Below are 19,225 nucleotides of genomic sequence, written 5' to 3' on the forward strand. Positions count from 1 at the left end.
GAAACAACTCCTCCTTCTGACACGAGAAGATCGAACATTGAACGGAGAATTCTAAGGAATTTTTATTTTCTTTTTTTAAATCCTTCTTTTTTTTATTCAATTAAATTATAAACGCACACACATAAACAAATCAGGGAAACTGAAAAGGAAAGAGACTTCAAATAAATAATAAAAATATATAAAAACAAAAAACACAAAAGCGTCTAAGTTCTCTTCATGTAAGAATGTGGGTCCCACTTTCTCTCTCCTCTTCCTACCTCTCTTCTAAATACAACTCACCCTTTTCTCTCTTTCTCCCACGAAACAACGGCGCTTTCTCTCTCTTATTTTTCCATCATACGTGGTTTTTTATTCGGCATTGCAAATTACACACTAATCGCTCTAAACCTTCAAAGATTCTCTCTCTCTAAAATACTCCATTTTTTTTTCTTCATCTGGTTCTGCTATAGGGACTGTGTTTTTTTCCCTCATTATTTTTTTTTGCTGTCGAAATTAACCTCATGGTACCTTTTCCAACAAAGGGTCGCACCCGGTTTCTTGCCGCGGAATCTGTTAAACAGTAAAAATCTTTTTTCTTTTTTTTTTTCTTTTTTAATTTGTATATTGGGATTTAGTGCTTCTTCTACTTGTTCTTTTCCAATGACTAGGAAATGGGTGCAGTTTGTTCAAATTTGTTGATTGAAAGTGTATAAAGTAATGAACTTTGGCGATGGGTTGTTTTGATTTTGATGCTGAAGAAAGTGGAGGAGATTTGGTTAATGTGTAGTTGGTAATGCATTTTTTATAAGGTTTTGTTAAGATCTGATGAAGGTGGGTGGAATATTTGGTTGCTATAAGAGGCTTTATTTTTTCAGGTACTATTTAATTTTTTGGTCTGCATTACTTGGTTTTTTGTTTTATTGTTAATTTTTTTTAGGTGGGTGTAAAGGGGAGTATTAAACATGTAATTGTTGGACTTTGGTTTTTTTAATAATATTCTTTGGATTTGCTTTCCCTCAGGTTAAGTATATCTTGGATTTTCCTTTTCTTTTTTATTTTTAGTATATCATATGTCTGTATTTTATTTTTCATTTAGGTAGATGATGGTTATATCCTCTGCATCGGTTGGTACTGTCTTATTCATTGATTTATTTTACTCTACACCTAGGGCTATGCTGACTGAAACAAGTTTAAACTTAAATTATAAGATTGGAATAGTTTAGGTCATTTAATTTGGGGAAAAATAATAGATTTGTATGGTATAAAAAGTTGTTTTGTTTAGGATTTCATATTGTTATTAGTATTATTATTTGGTTTGGATCTTACTGAATTTTTAATTTTGTTTGAACTTTTGACAGGGCAAGACTGGTAGAATTTGATCAAGACTTTTCTTGTTTTGTAACTTAGTTATCTTGGGGTATGACTATGGCCCAATAATTTATGTATCCTTAGATGGATTGAAGAGTCAACAGCATATTGAATTGGATCAATGGTAAAAGCAATAGTATCTGTGCTGTTGATTACCTCTATCCTCTTGTGTGTATCTGCAACAACAGATAATGGATATCCTAGATGTAATTGTGACGATGAGGCCAGCTTGTGGACTATTGAGAGCATTTTGGAGTGTCAAAGAGTTGGAGATTTCTTGATTGCTGTGGCCTACTTCTCCATCCCTATTGAGCTGCTTTATTTCGTCAGTTGCTCAAACGTACCGTTCAAATGGGTCCTTGTTCAGTTCATTGCTTTTATAGTCCTATGTGGATTGACACATTTGTTGAATGGTTGGACTTATGGTCCTCACACTTTTCAGCTTATGGTGGCACTTACCGTCTTTAAGATTCTCACTGCCTTGGTATCTTGTGCCACTGCTATAACGCTTGTTACTTTGATTCCTTTACTTCTCAAAGTGAAGGTTAGGGAATTCATGCTCAGGAAAAAGACATGGGATCTTGGACGCGAGGTTGGCCTTATTATGAAGCAAAAGGAGGCTGCAGTGCATGTAAGAATGCTTACTCAAGAGATTCGAAAGTCGCTGGATAGACATACGATTCTGTACACCACTTTGGTGGAGCTGTCTAAAACACTAGGCTTGCAAAATTGTGCTGTGTGGATGCCTAATGAAGAAAAAACGGTGATGAATCTCACTCATGAATTGAACGGAAGGAATTTTAATTTTTCTATACCTATTACTGATTCGGATGTTGTAAGAATTAAGGGAAGCAATGGAGTGAATATACTTAGCTCTGATTCAGCACTTGCTGTTGCCAGTTGTGGAGTTTCTACTGATGCGGGACCTGTTGCTGCAATCCGAATGCCGATGCTACGGGTTTGTAATTTCAAAGGAGGAACGCCTGAGTTAACTCAGGCGTGTTATGCAATATTGGTCTTGATTCTTCCAGCCGGAGAACCTAGATCATGGAGTAATCAGGAGCTGGAAATAATTAAGGTGGTTGCTGATCAGGTTGCCGTCGCTCTATCCCATGCTGCGATTCTTGAAGAGTCACAACTTATGAGAGAGAAGTTGGAGGAGCGCAACCGAGCTTTGCAACAGGCAAGAAGGAATGCTATGATGGCAAGCCAGGCAAGAAACTCGTTTCAGAAAGTCATGAGTGATGGTATGAGGAGACCTATGCACTCAATTTTGGGATTGCTTTCAATGATACAAGATGATAATTTAAAGAATGAACAGAAACTTATTGTAGATTCAATGCTAAGTACGAGCAATGTTCTTTCAAACTTGATAAACGATGCCATGGATAGCTCAGCAAAAGACGATGGAAGGTTTCCTTTGGAGATAAGGTCTTTTGGGTTACATTCCATGATAAAAGAAGCAGCTTGTCTTGCCAAATGTATGTGTGTTTATAAGGGCTTAGGTTTTATGGTCGACGTCGATAAGTCTTTACCCAACAATGTTATGGGTGATGAGAGGAGAGTGTTTCAGGTGATTTTACATATGGTTGGGAATCTACTTGATTGCAACCATGGGGAAGGGGGTATCCTTGTATTTCGGGTTTCGGCAGATGCTGGAAGTCAAGGGAGAAACGACAAAGGGTGGGCAACTTGGAGACCTAGCTCATCTAGCGGTGATGTAAATATTAGATTCGAGATAGGGATCAACAACAGTAGTGATTCTGAAGTTGGGAGCTCCGTTTCCTCGGGTCTCGAGGGTAGGAAATATACCAGTGATAGGTATGAGGGCAGATTGAGCTTTAGTATTTGCAAGAGGATAGTCCAGGTGAGTTACATAGTCTGTTTATATGTGTTCATGGATAATAAGTGCATCATCAAAGTATTCATTTGCATCTTGATTCTTCAGTCATGTGCTTCATATATCTTGTGAAACTTTGTTTTCTTTTCTGCACTCCTTCAGTATTAAAAGACTTTGCTAAATTTTCATTTACCAGCATCTAGATGGTTCACCAGGATGGATGTTTGCCGACACTTTTCTTAGCCACTTTTCTTAGCTTGTCTGACATAGATAACTGAATTTGGTTCTTTTCATTGGACTGTTCATTGTTTTTACTTATTTGTTTTACTCTAATATCGAGGAATACATTTCAAAATCGAGATTAGGTTTTAATTGAAGCGATGTGTTTTACTGACCTGTGACATGATTTAGAATCCCGTTTAATTGGGAATAGGTGTATCTCTAGGAGATTAGAAGTAATGCGTGTTAAGTATATTTGGTAGTGTATTTTTTATTTTCTGTAATTTTCTTCTTCATGTCCTTAATTAGTTCTTTAATTCATTATTATATGAATAGGAGTGTATTTTTTCAATTTGTATAGGAGCCAAGCTTTGGATTGTACTGTTAAATTTCACGCCTCGATTGAATTATTTAATTTCTGACTTTATGTTCACTATGTTAATTGCAGTTGATGCAAGGGAACTTATGGTTGGTACCATATACTCATGGTATTCCTCAAAGCATGACACTTCTTCTTCGGTTTCAATTACGACCGTCCATTGCAATAGCCATCTCCGAACCCGGAGAGTCATCAGAACACACCTATTCCAATTCAATGTTGAGAGGTCTGCAAGTTCTGTTAGTTGACCACGACGATGTAAATAGAGCAGTGACACAAAAATTGCTTCAGAAACTAGGTTGTGCCGTGACTTCTGCTTCTTCCGGATTCGAATGCCTTACCTTCATTGGACCTGCTGGATCTTCCATTCAAGTTGTGCTTTTGGATCTCCAAATGCCTGATATAGACGGCTTCGAAGTCGCCGCAAGGATTCGGAAGTTTAAAAGCGGAAATAGGCCAATAATTGTTGCATTGACCGCAAGTGCCGAAGAAGATTTGTGGGAAAAGTGCATGGAGATTGGTGTTAATGGGGTAATCCGAAAACCGGTTTTGATGCAAGGAATTGCTAGTGAACTCAGAAGAATTCTGATGCAGGGAAATAGTGTCCTGTGAACATGAATTGGTGCAAGTTAAAAAAACACTACAGCATCTAGTAATTAAAAGTTATTTTTCAAGTCACATTCTTGTTCTTGGTAGAATTATAGAACACAAACAAAAGTACTCTTTGATTCTCACTTGCTAGCAATTTTCCACGTAGAGATGTCATCATACACACGACTTTCATAAGAAAAAAATGTTACACAGATTAGTTTCTTTCTTTCAATGTGTTCATGTCTTTGTTCCTGCTATGTATGTAGTTTCAATTTTAATACACGTATGTAGTGAACACATCCATCTTATATATTGTATAATCCGAAGAAACAAGTAACTGAACTCAAGTGGAGTATTAACTTCAATTAAAGATAAATTCGTCTGGAGAATTTGAGTTTGAATTCCATTTAGAATAATTTTTAGTTAAAATTTATTTATCTTTCAACCAAACTCTGAATTATTAGAATATTAAAAAACTAGAATGTTAAAACCATAAATATATATAATCGGAAGAATGGAAAAATAAAATCCAAAAATAGAAAATATAACTGCTATTATTTTTTTGGTTAGATATTTTGTACATTTGTTTAGGAGAATATATACTAATGAGTGTGATCACCATATTTGATTATTTCCTATTTTTCTGTTTTGAATTTTGATGATGTGAATTATTTTGTTATATATACAAGTAATATGATATATGCGATGTGAGTCATTATTGTCTCCTTAAATAAAGTTATTGAATTTTATGAAGAAAAAGAAGTTCATTGAATATGTATGTATAAGAAAAGTTAATTAAAGTTTGGTTAACAAAGGTGGTGACAGAATAATTATAAATAGATATTATCGGATGATTTAAGAATATGAGCGTTTGGCACGCACCGAGAGAGAACGTTTAACAACTAATAATAGGATATAGGATAATTTGGTTAATAGATTATAGATAGATAATCGAAATTAATGAGGAAAAGAAAAAAGTGAAAGACGTATGAATATTGAAGTTGTAATATTGGTGAAGGTACATTTGCAAAGAGGGAAAGTTTTATTGGGTTTAAGAAATTGGAATCGGTTTTGTGATTCAGAGAATTGTGAAGTTGATTCATGGTATGGGCCAGTTATCGTTGAACTTGTAACCATGCATGAACCTGAGCACGTACCTGAACACTTGTCTTTTTCACGTGGACCCACATTTATTTATTTTAATTTCCACATATCCCAATATACTAGTGGCCCAACTTGGTTTCTTTTTTAATTCTTACCACTTATTATTATTTTCTGTCATAAATTATTATATTATTATCTTCAGCGTGTTTATTTGGTGCACCTTTTTAACTTTTCTTTCTATTTTGGTCTATTCTACGCTCTCTAATACTAAAAAGGAAATTACGGTATATTATAAGTTTAATTGCAGATTTGCTCCATCTATTTTAGTTGAATCGCGAAAGTAATTTTCCATTTTGTTTCTCTTCAGTTTTGGTCTCCAAACATAATTTTAGTTTAAAATTTGATGAAATTTCATTTTTTAAAGTCGTACTACACCATTTATGATCATGTATTTCAGGTGCAATTGTTGCAAATGAGATCTTGAGGCATGATGCGACTTAAATAAATGCAAAAAAAATGAAATTTCATTAAGTTTTGGACCAAAATTATGCTTAGAAGACCAAAACTGAGGAGAAACAAAATGGGAGGATTACTTTCGCAATTCAGCTAAAATAGTGGGACCAAAACTGCAATTAAACCTATATTATATAATGAAAAAAAAATTGTCACACTTATTTTAATAAACTCAACTCATATGATGCATCGGGAAACATATTTATTTATTATTTTAATGATAAAAATATAAATATTGAATTTGTGGATTGTATGTTTGATATTTGCTTTTGTTATTGGAGGGATAAATGTACATATTATTTTATAAATATTTAATCAATTATAAAAATTTTCGCACTTTGAAGTGATATGACATCCCTTCACCTTGATTTTTTTTTTTATCAAAACATATTTTAATTTGTTAGTCAAGAACTTTAAATAGTTGAATTAAAAGTTAACCGAAATAAACGGAAGTTGAGATCATATAGTGAGCGATTAGATGTAAAATGAAATTCAAATATATGTTAGTTGATAATTTGATATTTGTATTTACTTTTCTGATATGTTTTAATTACATAAATCAAAAAAATAAAGGCACAATCACGAACTGACTATTTTCAATAAACACTATGAGTAAATCAAAAGAATGTAAAATCAATTGTAAAACATAAGAATGTTAGGTAAGTAGTGGCGGACTACAATCTCAAACATGATCATGCGAAAGTTTAACATAATAACAACGGTGTACCATTTTTAGTTAACCATTATTATCTATACATACTGATTTTAATTATTTTAGACATACCTGAATCAATCAAAATTTTATTTCTACTTATAATTTATCAACACTTTATCTTAACTTATTTTTTCTTTGGATCTTTATTTTTTTTATTTGCTTAATCACTTAAAATAAAAAGAATCATTATTATTTTTCTTCAATCACCTAGACTAACTTTCAAGGTTGAAAGTAATATTACGTTTTTTTTATAAAATCAAAAATTGTTTATTTTTTAATTAGTAAATTTCCAAAACAATATTTCATATCTCGTTTATTTATAAGTTATGTTCTTACTAACAGGAAAATAAAGTTAGCCAGTCATGAACGCTTCCATGACGAGAGCAAACTTCAATTTTTCCTAAAATGAGAGAAAAGATACGCAGAACATGTGATATCATAATTCTAAATGCAGATATTTAAAAAAATAAAATATTGTTTTAATATAAAATTTGAGTACTGTATTTTGAACACCGTACAAAATACATTTAAAATTAGTGTTAATTTGATTTGAAGAAAGAAAATAATAATATAAAAATCAAAACCAAATTTAAATATGGTGCCAAATTTCCAATATTGATGTTTGAGTATCTTTTCAATTTAAAAAATTGTCATATACAAAGTACTCGTATTATAACTAAAATAAATTCTAGAAATAAGTATCTAACATACTATATAGATTATTTGATGATAATTCAAAACATTATTTGAATGTAGGTGATATTTATACTCAATCTCCACATTTTTATTTATTTATTATATACAAATTTTAATGAAGTAATTTGTATTATTTTGAGTTAATAAATAGTATTTTTAATTATTTTTTAATACTTTTTATTATATATTATAAAAAAAATATATGAAGTAGAAGGTTGCATACGACCAATTACTCCCCATTTAAATAACAAAAAAAACCTATGTGTTAAACGGGTTGTACTGTATCACTCGGTTGACTTTCCTTTTGCATAAAATAAGAGATATTTGGGTGTTTAGTTTGAAAAAATTGGTATGTTGGAATTTTTTTTAAAAAGGAATGAAAAAAAAAAAAACTCATATATCTTATGGGTATGTCCGATTAATATGGACCTCTCGTATATTTTATGGTATCTCCTGAAATGGTTGGGGATTAGTCGAACTATGCATTGCGATGTGGAGACTGATGCTCATCAATCCGTGGCAAGTTTGAAAATTTGTGAGAATGGTCGCAATTTTGTTAGTTTTATCAATCAGGGTTCAATAATTTTGTGATGGTCGAAAATATTAAGTGGACTAAAGTAAAAGACGCAAGCTTTGTGTATGACGTTTTTTCTTGCTGATCACATCTATTGTCCAGTTTAAGACTATATAGTTGTGTTTTATGCTTGTAGTATGTAGTGTGTTTTGTCACTGTGTTTCGATTTAGGTGTCATTTTGGTTATTTTTATAACGTCAGACATTTTAACATTTTGTAATCTTTCTTTTTATTTTGTAGTACATCTTGTACTATAGAATACCTTTTTATGAATATTTATTTAGCTGTTTCAGAAAAATATAAACCTCTCATAAAATAATCTAAAAATAAACTAAAAAATGAATTTATAATAATAATAATAATAATAAATAATGAGTTATGAGTATATTATTTGACTAGAACATATTAGACATTCTCTATTTTATAATGTTTGAACTTGAGTTACGAGTACACTAAAAGATTAGATAAAATGATGGATTGGTTAATTAATTTTTAAAAATTGTTCATGTAATTTTTTTATTCAATATAGTTTATCTATATTGACATGACTAACAAGTGACTTAGTTTTTTATTTTATTTTATTTAAAATATATTAAAATAATACATTGATCGAGAACAACGATATAAATTCATAAAAAATAAATAAATATAAGAACAAACTTACAATATTTTTACAATATCTAAATTAATAGTATAAAATAATATTTTTGTATAAATTTAATAAAATTAAAATGATTAAAATGATTAAAATATACATATTTTAATATTTGTATAATGTTGAAGTCATTGATGAGATCTGTCTAATCTAAGTTAAAATTAATCTATTAAAATTGAATAAAATGAGCTTCATAACAAGATGGAAAAATAAAATAATTTCCCTAAATTGACAAAATAATAAAAAACACCAAAAAAAAATCTATGAAAAAATCAATTATTAAGATAAAATAATAGAACAAAAACGATGTAGAAAAATAAATTTAGACTAAAAATTTATCACGGCTAAATCAGTTATGATAGTATTGTAAAAACTACATGAATCACAATTATACATTCTCTAAATTGAATAGATACTTTAACTAATTAAACTAACAATTAACTGGTTGTAATTAACCAAGAATTTAAATTAACTATGATTTTTTTAGCAAACTATGTATTGTAATGTAATTTGCGAACACCAACTTTACGAAAATGTGAGTAACCACACAAGTTTTCCTCTAAAAGTCTAACCGTAGTTGTAAATGAAAAGATGACAGACTTATACAAATTAAACATTTTGAACATGTACATTTTCAAATTTGACTTCTAATTAAAAGAATTAAAAAAAAATTAAATATTTTTTATTTAAATTGTAAATAATATCAAAAACATGTAAATAACATCAACCATGTGGAAAAACTACTTTATTATTTTTGGTAAAATAATACACGCCTTTTTTTCCCTAAATTTTGAACCTAGTTTTGGATTCTGAGCTTTTTTCTTTTAGACCTTATAGTACCGAGTAAACACTTTTCTCTTAATAGTTTTGGGCCTTATAATACTTTTAAAAAATTAACAAAAATTGAGTAATATACTGAAAAATTGGATTTTACACCCTTATAATTTAATTTGTACCCCCTTCATTAGCTTATTAAAATATCCTGAAATAAATAGTAAAAATTAGAATAAATTCAGATATTTTAATCATACTCTACATTTTCAAATTTCTGAAAAAATATGTTTTTTTTTCAACAAATTTTTTTAACTAAAAATTTTAAAAATAAAATTTACGTCAGTTATATTTCAATATTATCTATAATGTTTTTTGAACTCAACTTCCATAAAATATCTGTGGGCCTAATTGTTTAATGATAGACATATAAAAAGTTTAAGACTTCTCTGTTTGAGTTGGTTTTTATTTTTGTGTTGTGACATTTTCGAAAGTTTGAGCGCTAAGTTTTTAATTTTAGTTGAATTTTTAAATTCAATTGTATGTTTTTTATTTTTTATTTTATTTAAATTGAACAACTCTTTTTATTCTGTCTCATTTTAAACTCACTATTTTTTTAAAACAAATGACACATAAAAAATATAAATGATATTAATATTAAATTTTAATTAATTTAAAATAATTTAAATACAATTAAATTATAATGATTTTAATAATATTGATATTTATGTAAAATGATTATCGTAATAGTGATTAATTGTTAAAGATAATTATAATAGTAAAAGATAATTGATAGTTAGAGACAAAAAGTGACATAAAACACCTCTCCCTCCCCTTAAGCAACATATATATTCATACTTAAAACCGTCAATTTCACAAATTTACTAATTATTGTCCTCAACTCATATATTGGAGGACCATAAAATTTTATATTTAAAAATATCCCAAAAATGAAAGCTCCAAAAACAAAAATGTCACTAAAATTTTGTGGGCTAATTGAGGTATAAAGGTTCACTTTTTAAAAAAATTTTGAAATTTTCTTCAGCATATTTAATAAAAAATTATTTACAATTTTTTTTTAGTCAAAATATTTTTGATTAAAGAAAAAGAATTTTTTGATTTTTCTCACAATTTTTTGAGAAAAAAATAAAATTCAAAAAACTTTTAAAAAAAGTTTCAACTAACAAAGTTTTGGATTTATGAGTCACTCACTTAAGCCCACAAAAAATAATAAAATAATAAATTAAAAATTTTAAAAAAATTATTTTAATTAGAGATCTAAAATCAGAGACTTAGTATGAAAGTTTTGAAGAAACTTTGAACTTCTAGACTTCATTAACAGCTCTATACATACTATATATTTATCCTCCCTTTGTCAATCAACACACTGCATTATTTTAATATAAAATGTAATATACTATCTAACTATTTAATATATATGCATTAGCATATGCTATTAAAATAGTTTATCAAAAAAATGCTATAAATTATAATGAGGAGTGAAAATAGGTTATGTCGAGTTATGCTTTATAAGATATAAATCTGACTTGTCAAAATAATTCAAGACTTAAGTTTGACTTTGTGCTTCTCATATGTTTACTTTTTAATTCTAAGCCAGATATTGATGAAAGTCTGATATAACATGTTAATCTACTTAAAAATCTATTTTATTTTAATATATTTGAATAAGTAACCAGACATATATATCTTTAAATAGACTAATAAAATTAAATTATATTTTGATATTTAACATTACACTTTAAATAATTTGGTTTTATACGACATCTTACTTTAATTATATTTTATCATAATACATTTAAGTAAGTTAAAAATTAAATAAAATTAAGATATTTTAATTAGTAGAAGTTCAGTATCTGACAAAAATATCAAAAGTTAATATAATAATTAATATTTATAAAAAATATTATTTACATTTATTCAAATAAGTCAACCTAATTAACCTAAAATGGTGTCTATGTGGTTTGTAATCTGATCTTTTTAATTTTTAATTAAATAATTTTTTTTTAAAGTTTTAGGCTCGTCTGTTTAAAAAAAAAAGTGGTCTGACCTACGTATGACATAGATTAGGCCGTAGATCCCTATGAATCGACTTGACATATTTTCACCCTTAATAATAATCAATAAACTTGTAAATATAAGTGTTATAAAAAAGTTGGAATAACTTAATTTATAAACTAGCTAAAAGTGATTATTCAAATAGATCTGTCAATATCTACTCTATAGTGCATGTTTAGTATCATAGTTAAGTTATCATAATCACGATAAATGGTCGTGATGTTGAAAAATTACAAGTGCCATTAGTTTTTTTTGGTGACCCAATTTTCGGCTGCTTCCTTTTGGTGTTGGTGAGCAGAATTTTTTAGAGCGAGTACTTGAAGCACGATCGGAGAAGCAAAGCGATAGTTTAGACATTTCACCACCGTTGATTTGGTCACAATTTAGGACCCAACCAACCTTGCTTCCCATTGTGATGAACCATTGAGAGTAGGTGTATACGGGGTTTACGCAATAACAATATTTTTAACAATATAGTTGACACATTAAAATCACTTTTTGGATTAGTTTTTGTTGTGAGAAGAAAATGCACCATCTTTACAATTTTTTATTTGATTGTTTTGCTATAATGTAATTTAAACTTTTTATAATAGATTAGAATACTACTTGTATTCTCTTTACAAATTTTGCTTATAAAAAAAATTAGTGAGAGTAACTTACTTTTTTTTATGTATATTTAGGTTTAAAAAAGTAAATATATTTTAGTACAACAAATAAAATGTTTCATAATTTAAAAAAAGATTACAGCCATTCAACATAATTTGCATCTTAAAAAACAAAACAAAAAAGTAAAATTTTAATGTGTTGTGTCGTTTATGTCATACTATATCTCTTTCTATCAGAGTCTCTTTACTTCATTCTTTCTCAAAGTATATACTCCTTATAAAGTATGTAACCAAATATTTAAAAAATAAAAATAAAAATCAAGCTAGGTGTTCATATCGAAACTACATTACTATCCATTCTTCTGTCACCGTCTTGATTTTCTTACCACCCTTCAATTGTGCATTAACATTTTCTTGGTCTTTTATAATAAACATATCATTATAAAAACTCCATTAGCCTCTCAATACACCACACCGTTGTTGTCTATTTTGAAATAACGATAAAATGATAAAGTAAAAAAAATCAATGTCTGCCTGAGACCTAATTAAGGGGATTTGTCTATATAGAATAGTGGAAATGAATTAAACTTTAAATTTATTGTGATATACACATTATAAAATTTATTTATTCAAGTTGTTGCATCATTCACAACACAAGATCCAACATTTAAACCAAAACTCATATAAGTAACTAACAAGACTAGAGTCAAATTTTGAAGTTATATGTTTTAATTTATATACCGGACACCCCAAATTATCAACTTCACATGTTTCAATCTGAATTTTCTAAGTATCAAGTTATAATGACCCTTTAGAGCAATCAAAGAGACACGGAAGGAAAAGAACAAATATATATTATAAATTATTATATGAGCTATATAAAAATAAGTATTCATATTTTAATTTTAAAAATGAGTATTTGCACTAGGCATTGTTTTCAATAAAGGTATGAATGCATGAACTGAAAATTCCCAATTCTGAAAATGAACTTTACTTACCAGCAACCAGTGTCATCATTGGACTCATTTATTTCGATCAACATAACACGTGGGTGTGGCATAACACAAGTTTCTGCGACTCATTTATCTCAATAAAATTATTAATCTGCTTGTTAAAAAAAATAAAGAAGTTTATGGGAATTGATTGGATTAATACACACAGAAGAGATAGCAATATCATTATCTTAAAACCGATCTTTGATTACAACGGGCAGAAAATTATTATAGACAACATCCAATGTTATACTAATGATCTAATAAAAAGTGAAAGATAATGAAAAATTAAGATATTGAATAGATGTAAAAAATTGTAAATATAAAATATCATTTAACATTTTTATTGTGCAAAGTGCAACACTGAGCTGTGCATGCGACAACAAAGAAATTTTAATTTCAATTAAAAATTTCAAAATTAAAAGAGAATATGCATGCAGATAAATATTTTCGAAATTCACACTGATTATTTTTTAATTAAAAAGATTGTCTAAATTGATGAGATTTTATTCATTCAATTTTAATTTTCAACCAAGCAAGTTAAACAAGATGAAAACACAAATAAAATTGTGGACTTTCATAAAATTGAAAGAAGAATTTTCAATACACTTCCAATAAAACATTTTTATATTTGAATGTTTAACAAGAACATTCAAAATATTCGTTAGTATTTATCAAATTGGTCTCAAAATATTAAATATATGAATGATCATATTTATAGTGAAAGTATAAGTAAATTTGTTCTACTTGAATTGGACAATTTGGTGATCAAGTGTATAGTCTCAATCTCGTAAGTACACCACTCCATTATTGCTATCACGCTCGCAACTCCCAACAATATATAAAGTATACGCTAAATAAAAAAAACTAAGCTACTCTAGTAACCCAGATTCCTACGCGGAACGAATAAGATACCCAATAGGGACATTTTGGTAGCAGGCCTATTCAGTGCAGTAAACCTCCAGATGCAGAAAAAGTTTGTATATTCAAAAACAAACCCTAACATCCACTCATCATTTCTTTCTCAGACCTTGAGTGTCACAAGTATCTAATGTTTTTAGCACTGTCAAACTGATCAACCCTTCCATATCCCATTATAATTCCCCCCTCAAAACACCAACTTGTAATTTCCTAAATACAATTAATTATGTAAAGGAGAAAAAAAATACTAAATTATTCATAAATATATACTACTTAAAAGACTCCCACAGTCATCTTTTATTTATTCAAAACACAGAAACAAAAGAGAGAGAAAAAATAGTTCATAATCCATATACATCAATAATACTAAGAAGCATGCTTCCACAAAGGATCTTCTTCTTCTTCACAGTTATATAAAATCAACACTGCTCTAACATTTTCCAATATCTATCCTTCAAAATACAAGACAAATTCACAAATCTAAATTTTGATTTTTAGACATGATCTCTATACCTCTCTCAATTATCAGCAAATCCACACAAGCCAACTGATCATCCTTAGTAAGGTGGCCTTCCATGAGCAGCCCAAGCAAGAGCTGCCTCATGTCCCATCTGCCCTCCATTATTAGGCAACAAGTTTGGTGGCAAATTATATAAAGGCAAAGAAGATGGATCTGGAATCCCACCTTGCAATTGATGACCTCCAATTCCCGGCGGAGGAGATCCACCTCCACCTTGTGCACCGGCCGCAGAACTCAGTCCTTCGTTGTTATTATTATTATTATTATTATCATCATCATCATTATCATCAAGTGGAAGTCTTTCATAAGTTGCATTAGTAAAAGTAGCGGAAATAAGCATAACAGGTCCAACAGCAACAAGAGTTCCAACAACACAACCTCCAACTACCTGACCCTGTCCTCCAGCCAGATAGACTGTTAAACCAGTTGACCCTGGAGGAGCAGGACCAGGTAGAAATGTCCCTGTTAAGGACAAAATCTCAAACCTACCATGAAGTGCTACAACAGCACCAGGAGCTGAAGGTTGTCTAAGAGTAACATTAGCTACTGAACCACTTCCACTTAGAACACAAACGCCACGTTGACGCTTCCTAGCGAATTGTGCGACACTTTCCGCTATATCAGCTCCACCGGCTACCTCCATCACATGGCTTTTCAAAGCATTTGGGCTATCTCTTGTTACAAAGATGGGTGGTTTAGGTCGGTTTTTGGATCCAGGTGGTCTTCCTCTTGGTCTGCGGTTTCCGATTTCAACTGCACCTTCTCTTGGTTCATCTTCATGGTTGTCGTCTTCTTCTTCTTCTTCTTCGTTGATTGTGTTGTGGTGTTTGTTTACAAGATTGGGTGAATGGGTTCCTGGGTCAACCCCAGATAACCCACCTTGAATTGTCCACCAAGGATTAGCCAGAATTGCTACTAGATGATGTTGATTTGTTTTGTTTTGTTTGATTTCACTTGTTGTTGTGATCCATGAGATAGAGAGAGAAATTAAGAGAAAAGAAAGAAAAAAAGTCAAAGTCTCAGTGAAAAGAAAGAAAAGGGATAACTATATGTTTATGAACTAACCTAACATATGATGCTCTTCAATTCATGTAACAGTAGAGGAAAGTGAGGTGGTTTGAAGAGAGAATTAGATGCAATTAGTGGATGGGAATCAAGTAAAGGGTTTGAAGGATTTAAGATCAGACGATGGAGAAGTGTTATCGAATTTCTTTGTTTTGTTTATTCTAATCTAAAAACCTCTGACAGACTCTACTACTACAAAGACAAAAACTAAACCGAAATAGATGACAGACAGAGAGACAAGGTCTAATAATAATAATTTATTAATTTAATTAGAGAAGAACACGAAACTAACTGTTTGAGGAGAACAAATGAAGAAGAAGTTTTGTTCAATAAATTGTTTTCTTTCTTGGTGTGAGCTGTGTTGTTGTTGACATGGGGAGCTAAAATATTTGTTTATTTACTTTTTTAAGTAGCTGCTACATGTTTCTTTTATTCTTTTAATTAATATTGATTTATTATTAAGTGTCGTACTAGGTTTTTCATGCATGAAAAATAATGTTGTAATTGTACTCCTTTTTAAGTGTCGTCTTTCTGAGAAAAATTTATTCTTTTTTTTTTTTATGTTTTTAAAATATATATTAGTATTACATTATTTTGTTAAAATTATCCTTATTCATTTTTGTAAATTGAGATAATATATACTTAATTGTACTCTAAAACATTATATTATGTCCGTTAGTATATATAAGCAAAAATATCTACCTTATACTGTTTAAGAAAAATAGTTAATCTTATTTAACTTGTTTAAAGTAATAAAAAAAAAAGGTCATTGTGTTTTCTAAAAAACTTGTTCCATGAGAATAAAGAGTAAAAAAAAAGTTACTGATTGTGTTTTTTAAAAAACTTGTTCCATGAGAATAAAGAGTAAAACAAAAGTTACTGATTGTGTTTTTTAAAAAACTTGTTCCATGAGAATAAAGAGTAAAAAAAAAGTTACTGAAAAATAAAATTAATAATATTAAATGGTAGAATTAATTAACTTTTGTTTATATTTAATAAAATGAAAGTGATTTTTTTTTTTTTATTTTGCTCATATTCAAAAATAGAGGGAATATATATTAAAAATGAAGGGTAGAGTACAAAATTATTTTTATTAGGTATTGATATTAACCATGTATTGTCAAAAATGTGAAGTAGAATATAGTAGTGATTGTCGTAGTTCAACTGATAAATATCGATATTATTATGTTGTATATTATATCTCAAATTCAAAGTCGGGACCTCGCATCTGTGTCTGAATTTTCAGTAATAATTATATTATCTCATCTATATATAAAAAAATAAATATATAGTAGTGATTTGAAAGTGGTGCAAATAATATTAAGTTATCAATAGTTGAAAAAACAACCCTCCCTCTACTCAACAATGAGTAACTCATTATTAGTATAAAAATTTGCTCTTAAATGAATAATTCTTTTTATTTTTAATATAATTAATATTAATTACTTTTTTTCAATCAATATTACTTGTATAACTTTTAAGTTAATATCTTTCACTTTACATTTATAATAATGATAAATTCACCAATATTTTTTGGAAGGCAGATAATTCACCAAAACTTGATAATGATAATTTAGGAAGAGTATTACACTTTCATTTACTCCCCCGATTTCACATATAAACAAAAAGAAAGTTTCACATTTTTAAGAAAAGTACATAGCTAATATTATTTAAGTTTCTCAAACGAATAAAAACCTAATTGAATAGTCTAAGTTGTCCATATGAAAATTTGTTAAATGAGAATAAAATACAATCTAATTTAAGGGTGTCTTCAGTATAATTAGTTCAGTTTCGCTTATATTTATTTAGAGCACAAAATATAACATTTTTCTTTCTTATATTCAAAATTAAAGAGAGTATATATTTTTTCTTAATAAATACAAAATATTTTCGGCTAGAAGAAGTAATTATTAAATATTTTTTTCCTTTATTATAAGACCTTCAAACAAAGTTTACGCATATTAAGAAAATAATTATAATAATAAACTTGTTTAAAAAATGGATTACTTTTACATATTAACGAATAATTATTGATAGGTTGACATTTTTTTTTATTTTGATGTTTTTCAATAGTAAATTAAATAGAGATACTTTTGGTGATTAATGGGTGTACAATATCATGTAAAATTATTTTATACGAACAATTAATCACAATCATTCATAGTACGAATATTGTTTCAAAGAGTTACAAAAATACAAAGAAATATCAAAATAATCATTTTGGTTGTAAAATTGGTTTACAGCGATGGTGGATAGTACTACTTTTCTCATATCATTTTTAAAGAATTCATTGAACTATATGTTGAATTTTAAAAATGATCTTATATTAAAAATTAAGAAAAAGTGAATTATGATCTTATAAGTAAGGAGGGAGGAGAATCACACTTTAAAACAAAACTCCATCATTTCAAATGATTTAATGATATATTGATAATATAAATCGTTTCTACTGATAGTGAAATATAATTATTATATCATTAAAAAAAATATTTTTACTATAATTACGTTTAAAATCATGTCAACAAATAGTTGTGATGTATTGATAACAAAAATTTATACTCAAAGTACATAAAATTAAACTCTATTTTAAAACATTTTTATTTTGTAAAAATAATACACCATATAGTCATTTAAGTTACATAAAATAACAAATTAGTTATTTACCTTCTTTCTTTTTTGTAACAAGTCAGTCTTTAATTTATCTTTTTTTGGTCTTAAGTCTGTCATTTATGTTTATAAATGTTTACACCGATGGTCATAATTTTAAACTTTAAAAATTATAACCCAAAATTCTCCAATCTTTTTTTAATAAATTAATGTAATTCTTAAGAGCTTTTGATTGCAACAATCATAAGAACATAAATCATCAATCAACTTTTATAAAAATGATTAAATAAGAGAGAATTTGAGTGAAATACATTTTAGTCTTCTTTAAATTAAATGTAAAATTCTCTTAATTAATTTTATGAAATTACATGAAAATTTAATATGTTATTCTTTATATAATTAATAACAAAATTTATAATACAATTTTATCAATCTTTAATTAAAAATAATGATTCACTTGATACAAAAAGAATAATTAAAAAACTAACATAATATTTTCTTATAATTTAAAAAATTAACGGATGTATTTTGTGTTAAAAATAAAGGTTTTGTTGGGTTTCGTGCGGGTTGGCAGGTGGGTGGGATGCACGTCGTTTTCTCGGGGCCCAATATATACGTACGTTACCGTTACCGTGAGAGAGAGAGTGCGTGTGTGACTATGAGTTTTGAGTGTAACTACTCCTAGGAATAACAAGAAAGGCATATTGGTGTATCCCTTTCAACCTTGTAAGTTGCAACCATTTCAGCTGCTAACCCACTCTCCAACCCAACAAATATTGGAAATTCGATTTTCCTTCTTCAAAGGATATCATGCATTTACACAATTATGACATTTGTTCTTCTTTCATTGAGATCAAATTCTCTCTCAACTTATAAAATAATAATTAGAATATTATATAAGAAACTTTAAATGTTTTTCCCTTTTAGTGTACTTATTTTATTATTAATATTTTCTGTGTAAAAAATCTTATAATGTATTAATTTATGAGTGGAGCATTAGAATAATAGTAAAATACTAAATTGGGAGTGGATCAA

At 28.5% G+C, this 19,225-nt stretch overlaps 2 protein-coding genes across 2 annotated transcripts; one reads left to right on the forward strand and one right to left on the reverse strand.

Moving 5' to 3' along the window:
• The first annotated feature begins 286 nt into the window (after window positions 1-286).
• Window positions 287-4,602, forward strand: LOC101512933 (ethylene receptor 2). The gene is made up of 3 exons (XM_004495252.4): window positions 287-854; window positions 1,338-3,214; window positions 3,855-4,602. Exons 2-3 carry the CDS (start codon window positions 1,469-1,471, stop codon window positions 4,395-4,397), a joined length of 2,289 nt encoding a protein of 762 aa, XP_004495309.1. The 5' UTR covers window positions 287-854; window positions 1,338-1,468; the 3' UTR covers window positions 4,398-4,602.
• Window positions 4,603-14,263: 9,661 nt separating this feature from the next.
• LOC101502327 (AT-hook motif nuclear-localized protein 20-like) lies at window positions 14,264-15,893 on the reverse strand. Its single transcript, XM_027334112.2, has one exon. The coding sequence runs from the start codon at window positions 15,159-15,161 to the stop codon at window positions 14,556-14,558; it is 606 nt and encodes a 201-aa protein (XP_027189913.1). The 5' UTR covers window positions 15,162-15,893; the 3' UTR covers window positions 14,264-14,555.
• Window positions 15,894-19,225: the final 3,332 nt, after the last annotated feature.

The sequence above is a fragment of the Cicer arietinum genome, chromosome 4 (genome assembly GCF_000331145.2).
Source record: "Cicer arietinum cultivar CDC Frontier isolate Library 1 chromosome 4, Cicar.CDCFrontier_v2.0, whole genome shotgun sequence".
Classification (NCBI taxonomy): Eukaryota; Viridiplantae; Streptophyta; class Magnoliopsida; order Fabales; family Fabaceae; genus Cicer; species Cicer arietinum.

What these genes read in the sequence shown, in the direction of transcription:
- LOC101512933 (XM_004495252.4), top strand. Translation starts at nt 1,469, where the DNA reads ATGGTAAAAGCAATAGTATCTGTGCTGTTGATTACCTCTATCCTCTTG. An exon ending in TTTGCAAGAGGATAGTCCAG is followed by an intron (nt 3,215 to 3,854) that starts GTGAGTTACATA and finishes TGTTAATTGCAG; the next exon opens with TTGATGCAAGGGAACTTATG.
- LOC101502327 (XM_027334112.2), bottom strand. Translation starts at nt 15,161, where the DNA reads ATGGAGGTAGCCGGTGGAGCTGATATAGCGGAAAGTGTCGCACAATTC.